Consider the following 22447-nt stretch of genomic DNA (forward strand, 5'->3'; position numbering starts at 1 on the left):
ACAGTTTCCTTTGGCCACCCTCCTGGAAATTGGCCATTTTTTAAAAGGAAGGATTTGGGCCTAGCAGGCAAGTACACTTGGCTTGCTGAAGGCAGCTGTGATGGCAGACAGACTGGAAATAAGTAAGGAAGCGGGGCAGCAGTCAGGGAATGGTGTGCTGTGCTAGAAAGATTGATGGCAAGGAGATGAGGAACAGGATCTACTCCAGTAAGCAAGGTGGGGCTGGAAGGGTACGTCCCTGTCCATACTTTTAATAGATCTGCTCCGTCCTGGGACCCACTGTAAAACCATTAAACCGAGCGCCCCAAATTACATAACCATACCGCTAGATCGAGTTGTCTAGTGTCATCTGTATAACGCCCCCCCCCCCCGCTTGGGTTTGCACATCTCTCTCGCTTGGGACCACAATACCTGACAGAGCACCTTTCCGACACGAACCTACCTGTATACTAAGCTCAACATCTTAGGCCCTCCTCCGGCTGCCTACACCAAGGGAAACTCAGAAGATGGTGACAAGGGAGAGGGCCTTTTCATTGGTGGCTCCCAGCGTGTGGAATGATCTCCCTGATGAGGCCCACCTGTGCCAACATTGTTATCTTTTTGGCACCAGGTTAAGACCTTCCTCTTCTCCCAGGCATTTGGCAGCATATAATAAGGGTTTGATTGATCCTGGAATGTCTTATGGTTATGGTTGTTTGTTTTTGAGATTGTTTGTTTGAAGTTGTTTTAGATGTATGTTTCTTTTGTGTATATTGTCTGTGGAAAACACAAATCATGTGTTTTTTATGTAAATGGTTTTTAATCTCAGTATATTGTATTTTTTTAATGTTTTAATCTTTGTAAACTGCCCAGAGAGCTCCAGCTATGGTATAGAAATGTAATAAATCATCACCATCATCATCGAACTGGCAGAAGAACTTTCAGAACCACAGTCTTTGAGAAATCATGGAGGACGGGTGAAGTGCCAGATGACTGGAGGAGGACTAATGTTGTCCCTATCTTCAAAGATGGACTGATGGACTCGCCCATTTTGAGTCCATCTCAGTTTTGCATGTATTTATTTAGAAGTCCATCCTGTCCTGTTTCTGTATCGATCTTCAATTAAAGCATTAACACACACACAAAAATTAATGTGCTATTGAAAACAAAATCTTAAATGAAATATGCATTTTACCCTAAAACATGTATTTGTACCATAAAATACACATTTTATACTCATTTTATACATATTTTGATATAAGATGGGAACTGTCTTGTAAAAAGTGCAAAAACCAAATGCTTATTGCATTCCAATCTGTAGACTGGCTCCGTTCGCTTTGAAAGTACTAAAAATCCTTGAACGTGCCTAGGCCAACCGTCCATCTAGTCCAACATCCTATTTTCCCACCATGCTCAACTAGATGCTTCTGGGAAGGGCACAATCAGAGCACGAAGGCAGTGGTGCCAGTCTGAATTCCAGTGCACAGTGAATTTTATGGAATTCACCTCCGGAAGTTGTGGTGATTGCCACTGCCTTTGATAGTTTTGAAGGGAGAGTAGATCAGTTCATGGAGGAGGCTGTTACTCATGCTGGCTAGATGGACTCTCCAGTGTCAGCAGCAGCATGCTGGGGTTGGGAGGACAATAGAGGAGGGAGGTTGTGCCCATCATGCCATCTTGTGGGCTTCCTCAGGCTTCTGGTTGGCCACTGTAGGAAAGGAGAAGCTGGACTTGATGTGCCTTTTGTCTGATCCAGCAGAGCATTTCATTTTTCTAGAGCCAATTTGCTCTCAGGTTCAACCTAAGAAGCCACCACCACGTGGTCATTTCCTGTCTCTTTCCTAGCCCTTCCCCAGTAAACCTGTATTCTTGACTTGGTTATTTGCCATCCTTGAGACGCTGCCTTTCCAGACGTTCAAGGCAACGTTTAGCAAATCGACCAATGGAATCAAAGCTGACATAGAAAAGTCTTTGAAATTAATGCACATCTTTCCTATGACATCAAACTAAGAGGCAACAAAACCATAATGCTGGAGGCAGAATTGATAAAACTAATTTAAAATTGCCTGGGCAAACAAGGATGTCTTCACCTGGGGCCAATAATATAGCAATGTCGATGCGAGTTGCGCTTCCTTAGTTTTTGTCTTCTAAAGCTTTTACACCATCACAGAACATGATCTGTCAACTGCGGCATGAAATGGTACAGCCCACAGTCTTACAGCCCCCATCTTTGCTCACATCTGCTGCATGTGTAGGTCAAGCAAAAGAACTATGGATAAGATGGTGGTATCCCATTTGTGAGATGTTCCCATGGCACCTGCATTATGACCTTTTCGGAGTCAGACCTTTTAATCCTCCCAGGCATTTTAAATATATATATATATATATATATATATATATATATATATATATATATATATATATATAAAGTACTTTTATTAAAATGCTGATTTTAATTTGGTTTTATGTGAGGGAGTGGTTTTATTCGTTGCTGCTCTTTATTCTTGGTTTTATTTTGCGCTCATTTTTATTCTGCACTCGTTTGTATTTTATGTTTTTAATATATTGTACAGCGCCCAGAGAACTTCAGTTATCAGGAGTTTTAAGTACAGTAAATAAAAAATAAATAAAAAAATACAGTTACTGGAACTGGTATAGAATTGGGGATTATAACAAGGGTAGCTTGTCTCAGCTGTAAGGCGCAAGAAAAGGTACATCTCCAGAAATTCTCTCTTCTCCGCAACTTGTAAAGTTACAGGACTCCTCTCCCGTTCCCCATCTGGCTGCCCTTCCAATGGGTCTTTAGGATTGGAAAAACCCATTCTTGGAAGAATTTGTTTGTTTATTTCTTTATGCCCTGCCTCTCAGTGATGAGATAGAATTCAAGACATCTTCCAAATAAATAATAAATTGCAACAACATTAAAAACCGTTCCCAGCAGTGAAACAAAGTATACAAAAAAGCTGTAAAAACAGCCTCATCATAAAATTGTATCAGGAAAGGCAGACTCAAAACTGACCATTGATGGCTTTGAGTAAAAAATGCTCACCAGAATAAAACAATCATAGGAGGTTGTTTTAAAGCAGGAAAACATGGGGTGAGGGCCGGTGGTGGTGGTGAGGAGACGGGCATTAGAATTGTTTTGGGACACCTGAATGAATGGTGAGCTCTCGGGGTCAGGAGGTCTCTGTTAGATGTGTAAAGCAGCAGCAGAAAACCTTTTCTCTGTTGAGGGCCTGTCTGAAGTAAGGGTGGTGGTGGTGGCGGGGGGGGGGCAATCAGTGGATGGGACCACCTCTTTTTGTCTGTCTTCCTCCCAAACCAGCGGGGTGCGGTGGGAGGGGAAGATTGCTCTTGCCACTGGTCTGAACTGGTCTCTTGCAGGGAACTTTTGAGATCAGGTGGAGGGTTGCCGGTTGCCCAGTCTTGGTTTCTCCCAAAGCCCTGGTTGAAAGTGAGGAGTCAGTTCTTTTTCTGCATCTCTTTGTGCTGCAGGAAGAAATTGCCAATGGTGGATTCCTGTTTAAAAGGGTCCTCTTGGAGTTAGGCAGTAGATGTCGCTCTTGTACAAGAATTTCCAGAGGGAAGAAGAGTCTCCTGGCACCTTAAAGTCTTAAGAAATTTATTTTGGCATAAGCTTTCGTGGACTACAGTCTGCTTCATCAAATTCATGGAGTTTCATGGTGAATTTTGGGATTTTTTATACAGTACAAGTGGGGAGAATTGTAAACAATGTGGGCAGAAGGAAATTCAGTGCAGAAAGTACTGATGGTGACAATCACATTATGAACAGTGGTCATTTATTGAGCAGCTGTTGCTGATAACAAACATCGAGGCAGTAGGTGAGCCAATTATCACATGTAGTGTGATTAAAATCCAGAATCCCAATTAAAGCTTCCAGAGACAGAATCAAACCGGCTGATGACTTCAGATTTCTCATTCCTGGCTCTAATCTCCCTTTTGCTTCTTTTGCTCCACAATGGCAGCTTGAAGATCTGTTACACAAGTGTGGCTGGCTTTGTTAGGTCTAATAGAAGTGTTGTTAGAGTAGAGATGGGGACAGAGCTGGTTTCTGGGTTTGTTGCAGACCCTTTGAAAGCTCTCCAACAGTTTGGGGGGTGGGGGGACCCTGTAAAATAATTTTCTCTGAAAATTTTCTTCTGAGAAATTTTGGATCAATTAATTAATACTAAATGAAACTATATTGTTTGTTTGTGCTGGTGGATGAAGGACGCCATGGGGTGAGAGAAGAAGACGAAGGCATAGGAGTTAAGCTAATTGCTTCCTTTGACAACGTTAATATAATATTAAATGATATGAAATGGATCCACAGCTGTGCCACAGTTCTCCATTTTATTCCTAGGCAGCAGAAATGGAGGGGTGATGGTGTGATTTTGCTGAATATTCTGTAGGGCACGAAATAATGGGCTGAAGTTGCAGGAAGGCAGATTTTGACTGAACATCAGGAAAAACATCCTAATGGTCAGAGCAGTCAGACAATGGAACCAATTGCCTAGGGAGGTGATGGGCTCTCAGTCGCTGGAGATATTCCAGCAGAGACTGGACCGCCATCTGTCAGAGATGCTGTAAAGTGGATTCCTGCACTGAGCAGGGGGTTAGACTCATTGGCCTAAATGGCCCCTTCCAACTCTGTGATTCCCTGGGGAGGGGGGAGGCGGGGGCTGAAATCCTCCAGGAGTTCAGGGGAAGCCTAAAAAGGGCAATTCTGGGGATATTGCTCAGAAAACTCTTTTCCGAGAAATTCCATCCCATCTCTAGTAATGCAAACGGGAGCATCTCGAAAGGAATCGTCCGAAGATTTGAACGCAATTCAGCTGCTAGAGAGGAGAGATTGTGCCTGACCTGGGAAAAGTTCTTGAGATGTACTGTGAAGCGTCACTGGGACATGGCCAAAGACACAGCCGCGTCCTGTCACGCAGCCCATTTGGCTCTCCGCTCTGAATAACAGTGTTCCATGTGTTGATATGGTCTTATTGAGCCACAAACTGTGCGTCAATGGAAGCTGGAATGTGGGAGCAGGAAAATGCAAAGGGCAAAGGAAGCAGGAAAGTGGGCCAAGCAGGCAGAAGTGAGAACATAGGGTTTGGGGGTTTTTAAAACACAGATTGGGACAGATTTGGGATTAACCACAGAGGCAATGGTGCTATACTGAGGTAAGTGACTGGATGTGTGCGGTAAGCAGCTACAACAGGGGTGTTGAACCTCTTTCAACTGGTGGGCTGAATTCCATTTTGGAGAAGCACTCCAGGGCTCTCCATTCCAGTGGTGGGTGGGTTAAGGCAAAAGCTGTGGGGACAAAAAGACCAGTATATTTTAGCTTAAAGCTCTAACTGCCAGGAACTAAACATTAGGAGAGAGGCATTTCAGCCTTTTAGAATGGGAGAAAAGAACTGGGCAATAGCCGGGAAAGCGCTAAACAATCTGTGGTCAGAGGAAAGGGGGTGTGGCCAGGGGAAGCAGGCGTGGTCATGTGGGGAACCTGAGGAGGCCTGGATTTCAATCGGGCGGGGGGGGGGGAGATTTGGGCCCTGGGCTTGAGGTTCCCCACCTCTGACCTAAATAATAAACTGTAAATACATAACCATGATAGGTAGAACATGATTCTTCCTTGCATCACAAAGTGGTTGCAATGAATGTGCAGATGACAATGTGGGTTTTTGTTTGTTTGTTGTTTTTGCTGGGGGCAGGGATGGCACTCTGTAAGCATCCCAGAGCCTTTGTGGGGGGTACCTTGTTTGCATCTGTGACTAACATTTTCTGTTGTATTTTTGTGCTTTTAATTTTGTGAACTGCCCAGGGAGCCACGGCTATTGGGCGGTATAAAAATGAAACAAACAAACAAACAAACAAATAATTAAAACATCTTCCTCCTTTTGAAGCTGCCACACTGGCCTGCTTCACAGGTTTGTTGTGAGATCTCTTGAGATAAATGCATGCCTCTGTCACCGTTTAGCCACTTGGCATACATCAGCCTTTCCCATGCTGGATCTCTCTAGATTTGTTAGACTACAACTCCCATCACCCCCAGCCAGGGAAGGGGAGAGATTTATCTCCCATACCTACGTGGAACGGGAGCTGCAGTCTTGCATGGATCCAGCCCTCTGATGCTACACTGCTGAGATGAATCACCACCATGATTTCTTGCATTATCCAGCTGCAATAACATCTGCCCCGAGAGAGGCTTGGTTGGCTCTATCGATGTGATGTTATTGCTCCATGGAAACCACAAGGGGGCGCCAACCTTGCCGGTACCTGCTTGCTAGGAGGAGGCAGGGATGCCGGGTGTCCACCAGAGCCAATGCATTTCTCCAAGATGTCTTAAAAAACCTAAGACCAATTGCTGAAAGGGGACAGCTCAGTATTACCAGGGCTGATTATATTGTGTGTGTGTGTGTGTGTGTAATAAATCGAAACCAAAGTAGGTCTGAGCAGGTATTCGGGGGTGAGGGGTGGGGAGAATGGAAGAATAAGCAATTTCTGGCCCATCAGTTCTGCAGAGACAGGTAGAATAACATATCCTTCCCCAATCTGGTGCTCTCTGGATGTGTTGGGCTATAACTCCCATCACTCCAGCTAGCATAGCTGGGAATGATGGGAGTTGTAGTCTGGAAGGATTGGACTGCAACTCCCATCACCCCAGCCAGCAAAGCTAAGACTGATGGGAGTTGTAGCCTGGAGGGATTGGACTATAACTCCCATCACCCGCTAGCATAGCTGGGATGATGGGAGTTGTGGTCCGGAGGGCACCAGGTTGGGGAAGGCTGGAATAGCACATAGTGCCATGTGTTTCCAATAATCATAACAACAGCGACCATGAGGAGAAGTGGAGGATGTTGGCATGCAAGGAAGGGCTAATCTGGAACTGCAGCCCTCTGCGAAACAATCAGCTGCTTCCAAGCGGTTGGCTGCCATCGCAGATAAGTGCTTTGGTGAGGGGGATCTTTGTCCCAAGAGTTTCTCTTAATCCAGGGCTAGGATTTCCAAGATGGAATTAAAAAGCCATCCTTTCAATCCTGCCCCGACAAGAATAATTCCCAATATCTTATTTTCGATCTAGCAAGGTCAGTGAGAAAAGCCAGAAAGAGATAGTGGGAAATCCAGGGACGCGGGATTCCTGGTCTGATGTGTGTTTTACTCAGAGGAAGGTCCCACAGCTCAGTTCAAAGTCCTGCTTTGCAGTGCAGACATTCCTGGGGCACCGGCTGTAGACCTTTATCTAGCTCAGCGGTGCAGAACTTAAATCTGTGGGCCAACTCTGGCCCCTCCCAGTGTCCTAATCTGGCTCTCCAAGGTTTCCCAGTTGGCCATGCCCTCTTCCATTGCCTCCACCCCTCATTGGGTGGTTTTCCAAATTTTGTGCAGCCCCCCCCTTCTAAAAGGTTGAAATGCCTCTCCAAAGGTTGAGTTACTGGCAGGAAGTGCTTGAAGCTCAAATATGCTGGCATTTTGGCCTTGCCACTTTCGAATTCAGCCCCACCCACCACTGGATGTGAAACAGAATTTGGCCCTCGGGCTGAAAGAAGTTCTGCACCCCTGATCTAGCTGAAATCAGGCTGAAATTGGTTGGAATGTTGAAATCAGTTGGGACACGTGTCATCTGCAACAAAATGTTGTTGCATGGAATGTTTCCAGTTCAGGTTTCGAGCCATCCCATTCCCCCTCCCCTCAGTTTTCTGTCGCTCCCCCCCACCAACAGTCAGCCAACAGCATCCATATATTGTAATTCACATGTAGGAATTATGCCAATTCCTAAACAGAAGCTGACATATACGCAGGAAATGTGTAACACGGGAAGCAGCTCAACTCTGTAAATATGAGAGAACAAGAAGGCATATGGTGTAGGGCCTCTTCCATGTTTGAGGGGGCCCTTGGCAAAGGGCCCTTTAGAGGCTGGCTGGGGCTGATGGGAGTTGTAGTCCAACACCTCTGGAAGGCAACAGGTTGGGGAAGGCTAGTTTCAATCCATGAAACTCTTCTGAAACCAATGGAGACTACTCTCCCTGTACCAGTTTGCATACCTACGAATGGTTCCTGCACTCACTTTTCCCCACCTCTGGGACATCCTTACATCCAAGGCTAGTTCATACCTTATTCCAGGGATGGAGAACTTATTTCAGCCTGAGAACCAAATTCCCAGCCTTTGGTTCCCTCAGGCTTTGGCCCCTCAGTTGTGGAATAACCTGCCTGTTGAATGCGCCTGCTGACCTCTCTGAAGGTCTTTAAGCGGGAATTAAAGACTCTGTTATTCCGGTGGGCCTTCCCTTTTTAGAATGCTTGTTCCTTGTGCCGATGACTGTTGTATACTGTTTTGAGCTGTGTTGTTTTTGAGCTGTGTTGTTTTTATTGTTGGATTCATTGTTAAACTGTTTTTAGTTCAAAGTTGCTTTTAATTATAGGTTGTTTGTGTATATTGTCTGGGTGCTTTTACGTAAATGGCTTTTAACTTGGTATATTGTATTCTAATGTTTTAATGTTTGTAAAACCACTCAGACAGCTTTGGCTATGGGGCAGTATAGAAATGTAATAAATAAAATAAAATAAATTTTGGAGAAGGTCTCGGAGGCTGTATTCCAGTGGGGCCGAAGGCAAAGGAGGCAGGGTCAAAGCTAAAAGCGATAGGATCCAAAACACCAAAAATGCCCCAAACAATGGCATATTTTAGCTTAAAGCTTAAAGCTCTAATGGCATATTTTAGCTTAAAGCCAGTAACTAAGCCTTATGAGAGACATTTCAACCTCTAAGAATGGGAAAAAAGCACACAAAAGCAGGGAAACCACCAAATGACTGACAGTTGGGGGAAAGAAGGTGGGGCCAGGAAAGGGGCGTAGCCATCTGGGGAACAGAGGGCCAGATTTGGCCCACGAGCTGGAAGTTCCCCATCCCTGCTTTACTCATTTGCCACAATGAACACCATCAAATGCGAAGAGGTGGCACCCATCTGGAACACGCACTGAACTTATGAAGATGTCTTGTACTGAGTCATGCCATTGATCTATCATGCCCAAGATCTGAAGCAGAGATAGGTTAGGGACAGCTGAATTAGCCTATGAAGTCCTAGGAAACATCTGTGTATTAATTAATTAATCACATTTATATCCTACCTTTCTTCCTCCTTAAGGAACCCAATACAGCGTACATAATCCTCCTCCTCTCCATTTTATCATCACAACAACAACCCTGTGAGGTAGGTTGGGCTCAGAGTCTATGACTGGCCCAAAGACATGTGGTGCTAAATGGACCAATGCAAGCTAACATGTGTATGAGATCTGAATGCAGGAATTGGAGATGTTGTTGAAACTGCATTTATAATGGACACCATTAAAGACATCTGGAGAGCCCTGTGGCCATATAAAGACTTATTTTATTTCATTTTTGGTTGGTTGGTTGGTTGGTTGGTTTGTCCAGTTGATCTCAGTGAGAAACAGGCAAGCATTTCAAATTGCCTGTGAAATAACAGTTACTTTGTTGTGGGAGCATTAAATAGCTTTGCCGCTTTGAATTAATCTCCTGAAATGGCACATAATAACCACCGTGCCTGCTTCAGTATTATTAATAATGTATTGCTTAATTTAAACCATTCATAAAAATAACCCTCTGCAAGAGCCTGTGGCAGAGTTTTGTTCAGAGGGCATAAATTCAGTGCATTTATGAAAATCGATTTCTACCCCCCTCCCTCAAAGAAATAATTAAAAAAATTAAAGCCAAAGGGGAAGAGTTTTGCGTTAATTTATGCCATACGATTTCAGTGGGGCTGGATACAAGGATGAAAATTGTCTACAAAGTTAGCTCAGGGAGGCCAATAAAGTACTTAACTGGATTACGTTTCTCATCAAACCCCTTCTGCTAATGCCCAACTGGAGTTTATTTCCCTGTATAATCTGACACATTTTGCTTACATTGGGGAGAACTGCAGAGAAGCTGAAGGTTTGCAGATATGGCTGTCCCAAATGGGTGGTGATTGGGCAGTCTTTAAAAATAAATCTCAGGATAATCTGTTCAAATCCAGCATGAAAAAGAGAGATAAAAAAAATACATAAGTGTGACCGCAACAAAATGTTGCAGCCTGTTCAGGGTTTTAGCCAGCCAGCCAGCTATGCTCTTTACTAAGGTATTCCACTGCATTCCCCTCCATGCCTTTTCTGTATTTCCTCATTGCTGCCAGAGTAGGAAATATTGGACTAGATCAGGGCTACAGAACTTCAGGTCCGGGGGCCAAATCTGGCCAATTTGGGGCCCCAATCCAGCCCTCTGGGGTTTCCCTTAAGATCATGCTCTGTTCCCTGGCCCCACCCTTTCCCCAAACACCAATAGTTTGATGGTTTTCTGGCCTTTGTGTAGTTTTTCTCCATTCAGGAAGCTCAAAATACCTCTCCTAAGACTTAGTTACAGTCAGCAAAAGCTTCAAGTTGAAATATACTGGTATTTTTGGCATTCAGCTCTGCCTCTTTCCCCTCTGTCCACACCCCTTTTTCCTTTGGCCCCACCCACCAGTGGAATGTGGCCTCAAAGAGTTTCTCTGAAATGGAATTTGGCCCCCAGGCTGAAAGAGGTTGGACACCCCTGCCTGAAGGTGTAATTATCTTGTTTCAGAGAACCCGAATATGATGAATATCATGTACCTTGCTGGATGAGATCAGGTGTCCAGCATTCTTTCCCCCCAAATCAGCCTAGTCACCACCTGGTTCTAGATAACCCACCAGAAGTTAGCTGGTGGTTATCCACATTCCTTCTACACCCCTGAGCTGTACAGAACATTGTTTCAGGGAAGTTAGCAGGACCTCCTGTTCAATTTTCTACCGGAGCACCCAATCAATGAACACATCACACCTTAAAACTATACGATGATTCCTTTATTTACTCTCAAGATCCCTTACAGATAATCCAGTTCTCAGGCAGTGAAGATTCTCTTCACTTAGCATAGTTCTTGGCTTAATTAATCTAATACCAATCTGTGCAGATTGGGTCTGAAGGTGGCTACACAGTCAATCACTGTGACAATGGTTCAAGGAGTTGGGGAAAATGGAGTCTGTTCTGTTCTGTTCTGGTTTGATCTTCCTTCTTCTGGTCTTCTCTTATCTCTTGCCTTGTTTTCCCCCTTGGTCTGTGTAGCAAGTGATGTAGATCTCCCCCATATTTGGTCTATGCCAGATGATACTTCGAGCTGTTGATTCCTGATTGGGCATCCTCTTTGCCATAACACTGATGTAGGTCTTTTCCAAGTTTTCCAAGTTGCCAAACCTCAGGAATGTGTTTTGACCATATATGCTTCCGACAGTTGACCTCTTGTCATGTTTTCCCTCTGTTTTGGCCCCAAATCTCCTTGCTTTCCTAAAAAAAATCACAGCCCTGCCCTCAAACAGTATTCTCAGGTCAACCAGAGGTAATGACTCTTTATGTTCTAAGCCTAATTTACAATTGTTTTTAATATACTAATACCATTTTATATGCCAAACATTATGTTAAATGGTGGAGAAAGATTACTACTGTATATAAGGACTGTCATTATGTCAAAACAGAATCATAGGAAGCAAGAGAGAAGAACAGCAGAGACCCAGGAGAAAGCCAGGCAATTTTGGTACAACTGAGCAAAGTGGTTTGACCATTCTCTATATTTCCGATGTTCAGGCAGCAAGTGCTGTTGCTTATGTAACCAAAACAGCACCACCCATGCAGAAGAGGGAGGTACCAGCAGGTGTGGGGAAACCCAAAGGTTTGCAGAAGTACAAACAATCTTTAAGGGGAAAAAGGTATTTAGGAAAAGGGCGAAGGGTGAAGCCACCTAAAAAAACTCATTGAGGACTGGGTATGCTCAGTGACCATTCAATGCTGACTGGTGGAAGTGGGGAGGAGACAGAAAGTTGGAACTGAATGGAGTGGTTGGGATCCTGAACATTTGGGGTTCGAGTGTGCTTTTTGGATAACGCTTTGGTGGTCCACAAGGTGTAGTGATGGTCACCAACTTGGATGGCTATAAAACGGAATTAGACAAATTTATGGAGGGCTACCAATGGCTACTAGTCATGATGGCTTTATATTACCTCCAGTATTGGAGGCCTTTGAATACCAGTTGCTAGGAAACATGTCCTAGCAACATGTGCTGTTGTGCTCATGTCCTGCTTGTGGGCTTCCCACTGACTTCTGGTTGGCCACTGTGGGAACAGAATGCTGGACTGGTTGGGTCTTTGGTCTGATCCAGCACAGCTCTTCTTATGTCCTTATGGGCTATAAACTATGAAATATTAATTGAATCCATTTTTAAATCTTTCACTTGAGTTGTTTACCTTCTTGTCTTCTTCCATTAGATGGGGATGTGGGATGTTGTATTAGCTAACTCCTGTTTCCACAGCTGGGCTTTAGTCCCAAACAGCTGGGTTCCAGCAATTACTACGGTTTAGGGATGTTGCAAGGAACCAAGGAGGCATGCTGTCCAAAGCAAGGTTAGGATACATTGCAACATTCTGTTGAAGGCCTATTTGTAATAGTATAGTAGCAGCAATACCCCTCCTCTTCCTCCTCCGCATGGTGGTGATGTTGAACATATGTATAACACTTTCAAATTCTCTAGTTGTCATCCTTAAAATGATCCTGTGAGGCAGGGGTAGGTAACATGGTGCCTGCAGGCACCAATCCACCCCTGCACACCTTTCTTGGTACCTGCCAAGATGACGTACCCCTCCCACTTAATTTTTTTTTACACTTTTTCTTTCAGCAGCTGGGATTGCTGTGAAATAGGTTTCTGTTGGTGCTGAAACCTGTGCGTAATCAAAAGAGCTGTTTAGTGTGCTGAAGCTCAGAGCCCAGCTCTGCCTTGTTCTCAGTCTTTGGGGCAGGTTACTTGTCTTTTGCCATGCCCCCCATGGCAGCCGTTTTGTTGTGGTGCCCGGGGAAATTGGTCAAATTGCCCGATGTGCTCACAGCCCAAAAAGGTTGCCTATCCCTGCTGTAGGGTAAGTCAGTACTATTTGACCTCAGAGCTAAAGCTGCATATGGGGATGATGGGAGTTGCATTCCAATACATCCAGAGAACACTAGATGGGGGAAGGCTGCGTTAGCTTAACTTGGCTTCCGAGCCAGATGGAGAACATCCGTTGCTCTCTGACTGCAAAATACGAGGATGACTCTTCTTGGTGGTGATCGTTATAGGGTGCTAGAATAGGCTGCTCAGAGCTCCATCCCCAGCCAGCTTTCCCTTGCACCCTTTATGGCCATGGATTTGAGCATGTTCAGACCATATAAGCTCAGACAAAGCATTATGATGCTGGACTCATAGGTAAGTCATGCCAGTGCAGATGGATAGCTGGTCCGGCAAGCTGCAAGACACAGTGATGAGCAGAGACCCCTATAGGTCAGGATGGAATTGGTGGGTCTGTGTGTATCGTGGGTCTCCCTCACATGGTGCACCGCTGAATTGCAGGTCGAGGCTTCTCTGTAAGGCTATTGGGCTCTCCTGGCAGGAAGGAGATAACAGGGCTCCTTGTTCCCGCTGCTCCTTGAGTGAGTAATAAGACCTTTGGTGTGTTTCTGTATTCATTATTCTTCCTGCCTCCTGGCTGACTCCTTGGTCCTGGCTTGCTTCTTGACCCTGCCTCCCAGCTTGACCTGTGGTTCTGATGTACCCTTTGTTCCTTACTAGCAAATGGACCCAGCTTCACACGGACTGGAACAGCCTTTAGTGTGACACAGCACAGCCTTGAAGCAAACTCACGCAGCTGTCAGAGTTGGACACATTGCGGCCTGCTGGCACCCCCAGGCACAGCCCCTGCCATGGTGCATCCCTACAGCCCTTTGGGGGGGGGGTGTCTGTCCACTCCACATTCCCCTGAAGGGAGCTGCCCCACACCAGGGGGAGAAGGCAGGCATATAACTCTGTCCTTCCACTGGCTAATCTTCTCTGGCTTCAAACTGTATGGACTTCAAAGCCATGTGCTGGTTAGGGGAGGGGACCCCTACTGGCTGAAGGGCACAGTCTCTCCCCCGCTTTTTAAAAGGGACTTAAGAATAAAATAAACTCTCAAAGTGTCCCAAAACTCTCTGCTTGAGATAGCCATTTCTTCCTATTTTCACACTTGTCTTGTAACAGAGCAATCCTGTGTATGTGTATTTGGAAGCAAGCCCCACTGAGTTCAATGGGGCTTGCTCCCAAGTAAGTAGGTTTGGTATTGCCCACCCCTGCTTTAAAGTAATGTGGGCTGCAATCTGCAGCCCTCAGCCTAATTTCAAAAGCCCTCTGTGATCAATCATTTCAGATCTCTTGCAAGAGTCGTCTTTCCCTCTGAAGCCCATTGGATGGAGAGGAAGGAGGGGGAGAGAGTAGGAAAGAAGGGTATGTCGATGAGAGAGAGAAAGAAGGGGTGTCAATGAGAAAGAGAAGGAAAGAAGAGGGTGTCAATGAGAGAGAGAGAGACAGAGACAGAGAGAGGCAGAGAAAAAGAGAAGGAAGAAGGAGGTGTCAATGAGAGACAAAGAGAAGGAAAAAGGGGGTGCCAATGAGAGAGAGAAGGAAAGAAGGGGTGTCAATGAGAGACAGACACAGAGATAAAGAGAGAGAAGGAAAGAAGGGGTGTCAATGAGAAGGACAGAGAGGAAGAAGGGGTGGCCCCACTCACTTTTGGCTTTGGCTCCACCCACAGCTGGTGCACTCTGGATATGTTGGACTACAACTCCCATCCTCCCCAGACTGCATGGCCAATTGTCAAAGGTTATGGGAGTTGAAGGCCAAAACATCTGGATGGGACCAGACTGCCTACCCCATCCAGAAAGCAGGGTTGCTGGCTTTCAGGCCTGCAGGCTAAATCCAGTCTGCCTGGGATCCCAGTCCAGCCCTCCAGGGTTCCCCAGATGGCCATGACCCCTTGCCCTGGCTCCACCCCCTCCCCCCTAACGCCAATGGTTTGGTGGTTTGCTGGTGTTTGCACATTTCCCCCCTTCATTCTAAAAGGTTGAAATGCCTCTCTGAGGCGTAGTTACTGGGCAGAAAGAGCTTTAAGCTCAAATATGTTGGTACTTTTTGGTGTTCTTTCTGGTAATCTGGCCCCACCCCCTTTTGCCTTGGCCCCGCCCACCACTGGAATGTGGCCCACCCAGCCCTTCTTCAGAATTGAACTTGAATGTTGGGCCGAAAGAGATTCAACACCCCTGCCCTAAAGGAATCAAGCCTCTGACAGAAAACCATTCCCCCTACCCCAGCTCTAAAAAGGTAGGAGGAGGCAAATTATTTCCATTTTTGCTGTTGTCAGTGGTGATTTTGCAGAAGAGGAAAGATAAGTCTCGGTGTGCTTAATGTATAAGTACCTTGGACTGGGATGGCCAGCTCCCTCTTCCAACAAAAGCCCCCTTCCAGCACCCGTGCCTCTTGTCATGAGTAAAGGCATCTGAAAATCAGCCTGGCAGTTGCCTCTAGTAGTTCAGAAGCTGGTTTGGGGTGGGGAGAGGTCTCTGCCCTGTCCCCCCCACCCCAGTCCCCTGCTTTTTGTACCACCTAGCCCGAAGAAGAGTTCCGGTGAACCAGAAAGCTTGCACATCTTTGTGCCATTTTGATCAGTCCTACTAAAGGACTGTGGATCTTGGATTTTTTCTTCTTCTCATGGACCAGCACAGATTTGTGTTTTTTTTGGATCTGCCCCGGTTGTAGATGCTGAAAATGCCTGCAGCATTTAACTGGAAAGAGAGATTGGGCTTTTCTTTTTCTTTTTTCCAGAGCAGGGAGAAAATGAACGCAGAACTTCCAGTTCTGGCAATAAAAGAATGGATGTATTTTGCTGCGCTGAGTTTAGGTGAAAATCGTGTAGGAAGAAAGAAGGGAGTGGAGGAAGGTGACTGAGGAGAGGGGGCAATAACTCGGGGGGGGGGCAGAGTTGTGTGGATCGATTGTGCTGGTTACTATCCTAGATCTCTTCCAAAACTCCCTCTGGGGTTGGAATCTGCTTCCAAGCTATTTGCTTTCAACTAGAGCCTCACATACAACTATTACTGCTACATCTACTACTAGTATTAGTATTAGTACTAGTATTACTAGTAGTAATCTTCTTCATCATCATCATCTTCATCATCTCTCGCCCACCCCCCTGGCTGGGCTACTGCGGGGGTGGGTTGGGCGAAGGGGGGTGGGGGGTGACGCTTGGAGACATATCGATGCGATAAATATTGCATGGTCTTCAGCTGGGGAGGGGGCGCTGCACGTCCACACCCACCGAAGGAACAGGAGGAAGTGGGACACGCTTTGCGCGTCCCCGGGCGCCTCGGGTGCGCGCTCGGGCTCTCCAGCTCTCCCAGTAAATGGACGGCGATCTTCCCCCCCTTTGAAGTGGGTTGGAATTGAGGCGGTGGGGCGAGGAAAGAGAGCGAGCGAGAGCAAGGCTGGACTAGGGCAGGGAAGGGCGCGTCAGCTGCGGGCGTCGCGGGTCGTCGGGCAAATCCAGCGCCAGGCACGCGCGCCGGCTCCCCTTGCGAGGGCGAGGAGGGCCAGCCCGGAGTAAGGAGGCGCCCCGCCGAGGTCCCGCTCGCTGGGCTGGCCTGGGCTGGGCTGGGGGCTTGATGGACTCCCCGCTTCCATGCCTGGAGCTGTGCAGGCTTCGCCCGGTCCGGGGGTCCCTCTCGGTGACTCTGCCCCCCTAAAGAGCCCCTCTTGGAGCCCACGGTGAAACGGTGAGCGGGGGGCTGGCGGGGGCTGGCTTGAGCCCCCCGGGTGGAGGAATCCGAGGAGGGTCGCACGTTGGGACTCGGTTGGGTCGGTGGGCGAGGCGGGGCAACCTGTGGGCGCGGAGGTGGCGCCCGAGGCAGGTCCGCCGTCGAGTATCTTCGCGGGGATCCAGGCAGCGGGGGAAGCGGCTGGGCTGGGCGAGCTGGCTGGCTGCGGGAGACGGCGGGCGGGAGGAAGCCCCTTCGCCCCGTCGGCAGACCAGCGGGCGTGCCCTGAGGGGAAGGACGAGCGCCGCGAAGGACCCGACGAGCGCCGGGCTCCGCGGGCGGGCGCGCGCAAAGGCGAAAGGAAGCGCCGGGGTGGCGGCTCGCCGGAATGGGGGACTCTGGGGGGGGGGGGCGGGGAGAGGGCGTAAGAAAGGGGCAGATCCGAGGGAGCAGGAGTACTGCTGGGGCCCGAGAACACGGGATCGCTGCCTCCCTCCTCTCCGGGAAGCCTCCCCAGGTGGAATTTGCCAGTTTAACACCGAAAGGGAGACGCGAGATAAGAGTCGGTGGTGCAGGGAGGGTAGGACTGTGGGGCAGTCGTCCAGCCCCCCCCCCCGAGTGGGATGGACAGGAGGGTCCCCAGACGCAGCAGGGCTGGCTGACCGCCCCTGGGAACGAGTGAAGTGATGAGGACCATGGAAAGAGACGGGACCCGCAGTCAAACCGTTAAACCCAGAGCCTGAAACTACTTAACCATACCGCTAGATCGAGTTGTCTAGTGTCATCTGTATAACGCCCCCCCCCCCCGCTTGGGTTTGCACATCTCTCTCGCTTCTGGGTCTGTCAGGAGCATTTGGGGAGTGGGGGGTGGGAGGGGGAGAATTCCAGGAAGGCGAGATGGAGGGGTGGATTTGGGGGTGGAGGGGAGGGAAAGAAAGAAAGAAAGAGGCAGCCCGATGGATGAAATGCTGCTTTCCTCGCTCAGGGCCTCTATTCCGTATTGACTTTTCTGCCACACCTAGAGCCGGAAGCCACAAGCCCTGCTGGCTTACTAGGGAGCAAGCCCCACTGAGAGCAATGGGATTTACTCCTGAGTAAACGTGTGCAGGACTGCAGTGCAGGTGCATGAGAGCAAAAGAGAAAAGAAGGAAATATCACAGGGGGAAAGGAAGAAGAAGACGGACGGACGGAAGGAAAAGAAAGGCGACGAATGCAGGGGAGACTGCGAAAGGGACGGAGCGAGATCCGAGCGCAGGACAGGGCGCGTCTCTGGCCCGCTCTGGGTGGGCTGCGGGTCCAGGGCAGATTCCCACCTCGAAGTCCCCGGGGGGCCTGGGGCATGTTTCCGCGGGACGGGGCGCCTCGCCCAGGCGGGGATGGGGATGCTGGACCTGGCTCAGTCCCCGTCTAACCGTCGCTGGTGCTTCTCTCCCCCTCTCTCCCCGCCTCTCCCCCGTCAGGGCCAGGATGCTGCCACTGGGGCAGCTGCCCCTGTGGCTGGTGGCGGCCGCCTCCTTGTGGGCGCCGAGCCGCGGCTGCCCGGAGCCGTGCGCCTGCGTGGACAAGTACGCGCAGCAGTTCGCCGACTGCGCCTACAAGGACCTGCAGACGGTGCCGGCCGGGCTGCCGTCGAACGTGACCACGCTGAGCCTGTCGGCCAACAAGATCGCGGCGCTGCGCCGGGGCTCCTTCGTGGAGGTGACGCAGGTGAACTCGCTGTGGCTGGCCCACAACCAGATCGGTGCCATCGAGGAGGGCACCTTGGCCATCCTGGTGCAGCTGAAGAACCTGGACGTCAGCCACAACCAGATCGTGGACTTCCCCTGGGGGGACCTGCGCAACCTCAGCGCCCTGCAGCTGCTCAAGATGAACAACAACCGCATGGCGCACCTGCCAGGGCAGGCCTTCCACACCCTGCGCGACCTGCGCTCCCTCCGCATCAACAACAACCGCTTCGCGGACGTGGCCGAGGGCACCTTCGAGCCCCTCACCTCCCTGTCCCACCTGCAGATCTACAACAACCCCTTCAACTGCACCTGCCGGCTCATGTGGCTGAGAAACTGGACGGAGAACACCTTGATCTCCATCCCGGAGAAGGACTCCATCACCTGCACCTCTCCGGAGCCCTGGAAGGGGCTCTCCTTGGCCAAGATCCCTTACTTGCACTGCACGCCCCCTACTGTGCAGCTGACCTACCACCCCAACCTGGAACACACCCAGCTCTTCTACGGGTTCGCGCTCACCTTGCATTGCAATGCCGAGGGTCTTCCCCAGCCTGTGGTCAGCTGGAGGGTCCAGACGTCTGGCCAAACTCTGGATATCCAAGGGGTGGGAAGAGACGGCAATCACCTCCCCTCAGAGAGCTCCCCAGGAGGAGAGCAGGACAGGTTCCGGGCCTTTAGCAATGGCACCCTGGTGATCCCCCACCTGAGCAAGAAAGAGGAAGGCACCTACACGTGCTTGGCCACCAACGAGGTGGGCAGCAACCAGACCTCAGTCAACGTGGTTGTGGCCGACCCCCCGAAGGACCCCACCAGCCCACTGGGCAACCCCAAAGGCCAGCCGGAAGATTGGAAGCCCGACAGCAAGGCCTCCAAGAACAGCATCATGAAACCCGATCAAAGGATCAAGGGCCTCCCAATGAGACCGACGCCCCGGAATTACTATGCACCAGTGGGGCCCCCCAGGAACGGCAGCGGTGCTGCGAGTGCACCATTCAAGCCGCCTCGCTTTGAGAAGAAATGCGGCTCCAGCGAGGTCACCCAGTACATCTCCAACCATGCCTTCAACCAGAGCTCCGACCTCAAGCCTCACAGCTTCGACCTGGGTGTGATTGCCCTGGATGTCTCCGAGAGGGAGGCCAAGGTACAGATCACGCCCTTCTACACCCAACCAGAGAAGGTGCACCTGAGGAGGCTCTACCTGTGCGAGGAGAGCCGACGGGGCCACTCCTTGGTCCAGTGGTCCCAGATCGAGGAAGGGGTGAACTCCTATTGGTTCCAAGGCCTGAGCCCCGGCACCAACTACTCGGTCTGCATGACCTACATCGGGGAGGGCTGCCAAGTGCAGGTCGTCTTCACCACCAAGAAGGAGATCCCTTCTCTCATCATCATCGTGGTGGTGAGCGTCTTCCTGCTGGGGCTGGCCACCATCCCGTTGCTGGGGGCCACCTGTTGCCACCTCCTCTCCAAGTACCAGGGCAAGACCTACAAGCTCATCATGAGAACCCAGAATCCTGACCAGATGGAGAAGCACATGGCGGCCGACTTCGATCCCAGGGCTTCCTACCTGGAGTCGGAGAAGAATTATGACCCCAGTGAGATGGAGGAAGGGGAGGTGGAGGAGGAGGGAGGGGAGGACGAGGAGGAGGGGAGGGGGGTGGCCGGGGGAGGGCCGCTGGAACGAGACGAGAGCATGGCAGCCAGCTCCATCCCTGAATCTCAGTCCAAAACCAACCCCGAGGAGTTTGAAGTGGGCTCTGAGTACAGCGATCGGCTCCCTCTCGGAGCCGAGGCTGTGACGATCTCCCAAGAGATCAACGGCAACTACAAGCAACCGCCTCGTTGAGCCTTCCTCGGGCACTCCCGGAGTTCCGAGGCATGGCACGCCTTGCACAATCCGAGGAAAATGCTATCCGGGCTGGGGCATCGCTGGCTGAGCACCTACAGCCTTCCAAGGTTGCTACTGCAAGGGGGAAAAAAAGGGACGTCTCCAAAACGGAGAACGTTCAGATCCCCGCGCGCGCTGGCTTTGTTAGCGGTTGTTGTTTTAGGGTTCTCTCTCCCTCCTTGGTATCAGAGGTGCCCCAGATATTTAGGCAAAGAACGAGTCTGTGTTTGAACAGTGTCACCTGGAGAAATTCATGTCCCCCAAACTTTAAAAGCCTCTATTTTATATTATATGCACCATAGTTGTAACGGTTTCAAACCAGTCCACCCCTAATCCAAAAGGCAACGTGTCTCCCCCCCCTCCCAACCCATTTTTGTTGGTCTAATTTCTGTTCTCTAAAATTGAAATAGGAGCGATTGATTATATGGACTTAAACAAAATCAAAGGGGAAAAATATGCCTTAAAAGTTGTGGGCTCCAATCCGCAGGCTAGAGAACCCGTTTCCTTTCCGAAGGGTGTGTCAGTTTCATTTCAGGAGGTTTCTGTTGCTGGACAGCTCCCAATCCTCATTTCCCCGCCATGCCAGCAGACGCGCTGCCTTTCTTCCCACCCCAGAGAGGGTGTGGGGGGACTGGAGCTTATCGTGAGGAGGTCACTGAAGTCAGGATCGGTGCCAGGCACGCAGCCAGATCCACCGATGTCCAACCATCAGGCCACCTGTGCCCTATATACAATGTTAAATAATGGAATTGTGCTGTAGAAAAACGAGATGTGTGTGTATGTCTGTGCGTGACTTTGGACCTTTCATGGATGCATTCAGTTGAGGAAGAGGCTGAGAGGATGGGAAGAGTCCAGTTTTCTGGTCTTTGTTGTCCCTTCCAGCCCTTGCCTGAGGCACGTCACTCGCGAAGACCAGTATTTCCTAAATGTTTATGCGGTAGAGTAGTTTGCATAGAGAAACGTCATTTGCCCTTGATGTGATTCTGTGATGTTCAAAGGAAAAATAAATAAATAAATAAATAAATGAAGGATCGGTCGGTTTTGCTGTTGACTTGAGAGTGGAAACAATTTAAATATCTTTGCATCGGGTGCATCTGTGGTTTCCTTTGAATTATCCTTATGATTTTGCTTCTGTTAAGTAAAATAATAATACTAATACTAATAATACTAATACTAATTAAAAATGCAACCAAACCTCAACTAGAAGTCAGCACAATTTTCTCCAGGGCAGGGAGAAACAATACTGACACTAATACTGGTAATATATAGTCGTTTATAATTTTCAAATGCAACCCTGAAAAGAAACAGGCTGAACAATAATAGCCTTCTATACCACGGTTCTTTATGTGAAAAGTCAATAAAAACAGATTTGAAAAGTGGACTTTGGGATTCTTATTTGTAGTACTGGAAAACAATTACAAAGGGTATTTTCTTAAGGGTTCAGAGTTTGAATGTGAAAACAGAATTAGATTCCAGTTTGAATGAAAAACCCAGAAGCAAATCCCTCCAGAGTCCAGAATCCTTTTAGCATTTTTGATCCTGACTGAGGTCAGGATGAAATGGAATATCTAGATACTGCTTCTACTTTGAAAATTAAACGTGTTATGCTGCAGAAATTGTGTGTGTGTGTGTGTGTGTTCAGAGTTTTCCCCACAGTATTAAATATATTCAGAGTTCTCCCCACAGTATTAATACACCATTTGCTTCCTCTTTAAATGAGATGGGATCCTCTATGATGCATCCACATCCTTTCTATCCCCCCCCCCCCAGACATAATTCTTATTAGATTATATTGGAACAGTTCTCCCATTTCTGGGCCAAAAAAGACATTACTTTAAATGCATATCCAATATCTATGGCTTCCCCCTTTTAAACTCTAGAGCAGGTGCAGGGGTCCCAATCCTGATTGGAACCTTCACATAGGGAGTAGGGGGGCTTTTAAGATCTGGATTGGGCTCCTTGCATTTTTACTCCAGAGTAAAAATGGGGAGAAAAAAGGCATAGCTACTTGATCTACATTTAAAGTAATGTCTGTTTTGTCCCTATGAATTAGTGTCCATCTGCCATCAGATTCACACTTGTGCTCACCGGTTTTAACCAAACCAAACCAAACCAACTTGGCAACTGGATTGTTATGAATGAGCTTGTCTTAATCTCAATGGACTGTTTTGGGAATGGGGGTGGAATGAGGAGAGAGGTGCAAGATCAACAA

The 22447-nt window shown here is 48.6% G+C and overlaps 1 protein-coding gene across 1 annotated transcript; it reads left to right on the top strand.

Annotated features, from left to right (window-relative positions):
- Positions 1-18093: 18093 nt before the first annotated feature.
- On the top strand, positions 18094-21608 carry ISLR2 (immunoglobulin superfamily containing leucine rich repeat 2). Its single transcript, XM_084816407.1, has one exon. The coding sequence runs from the start codon at positions 18094-18096 to the stop codon at positions 20191-20193; it is 2100 nt and encodes a 699-aa protein (XP_084672533.1). The 3' UTR covers positions 20194-21608.
- The last annotated feature ends 839 nt before the right edge of the window (positions 21609-22447 follow it).

This window comes from Heloderma suspectum, chromosome 11 (assembly GCF_057233095.1).
Source record: "Heloderma suspectum isolate Gila_16-S chromosome 11, 16-S_ref, whole genome shotgun sequence".
In the NCBI taxonomy this organism is placed as follows: domain Eukaryota; kingdom Metazoa; phylum Chordata; class Lepidosauria; order Squamata; family Helodermatidae; genus Heloderma; species Heloderma suspectum.

Excerpts from the sequence above, each read along its gene's own strand:
- ISLR2 (XM_084816407.1), top strand. The coding sequence starts at position 18,094 with ATGCTGCCACTGGGGCAGCTGCCCCTGTGGCTGGTGGCGGCCGCCTCC.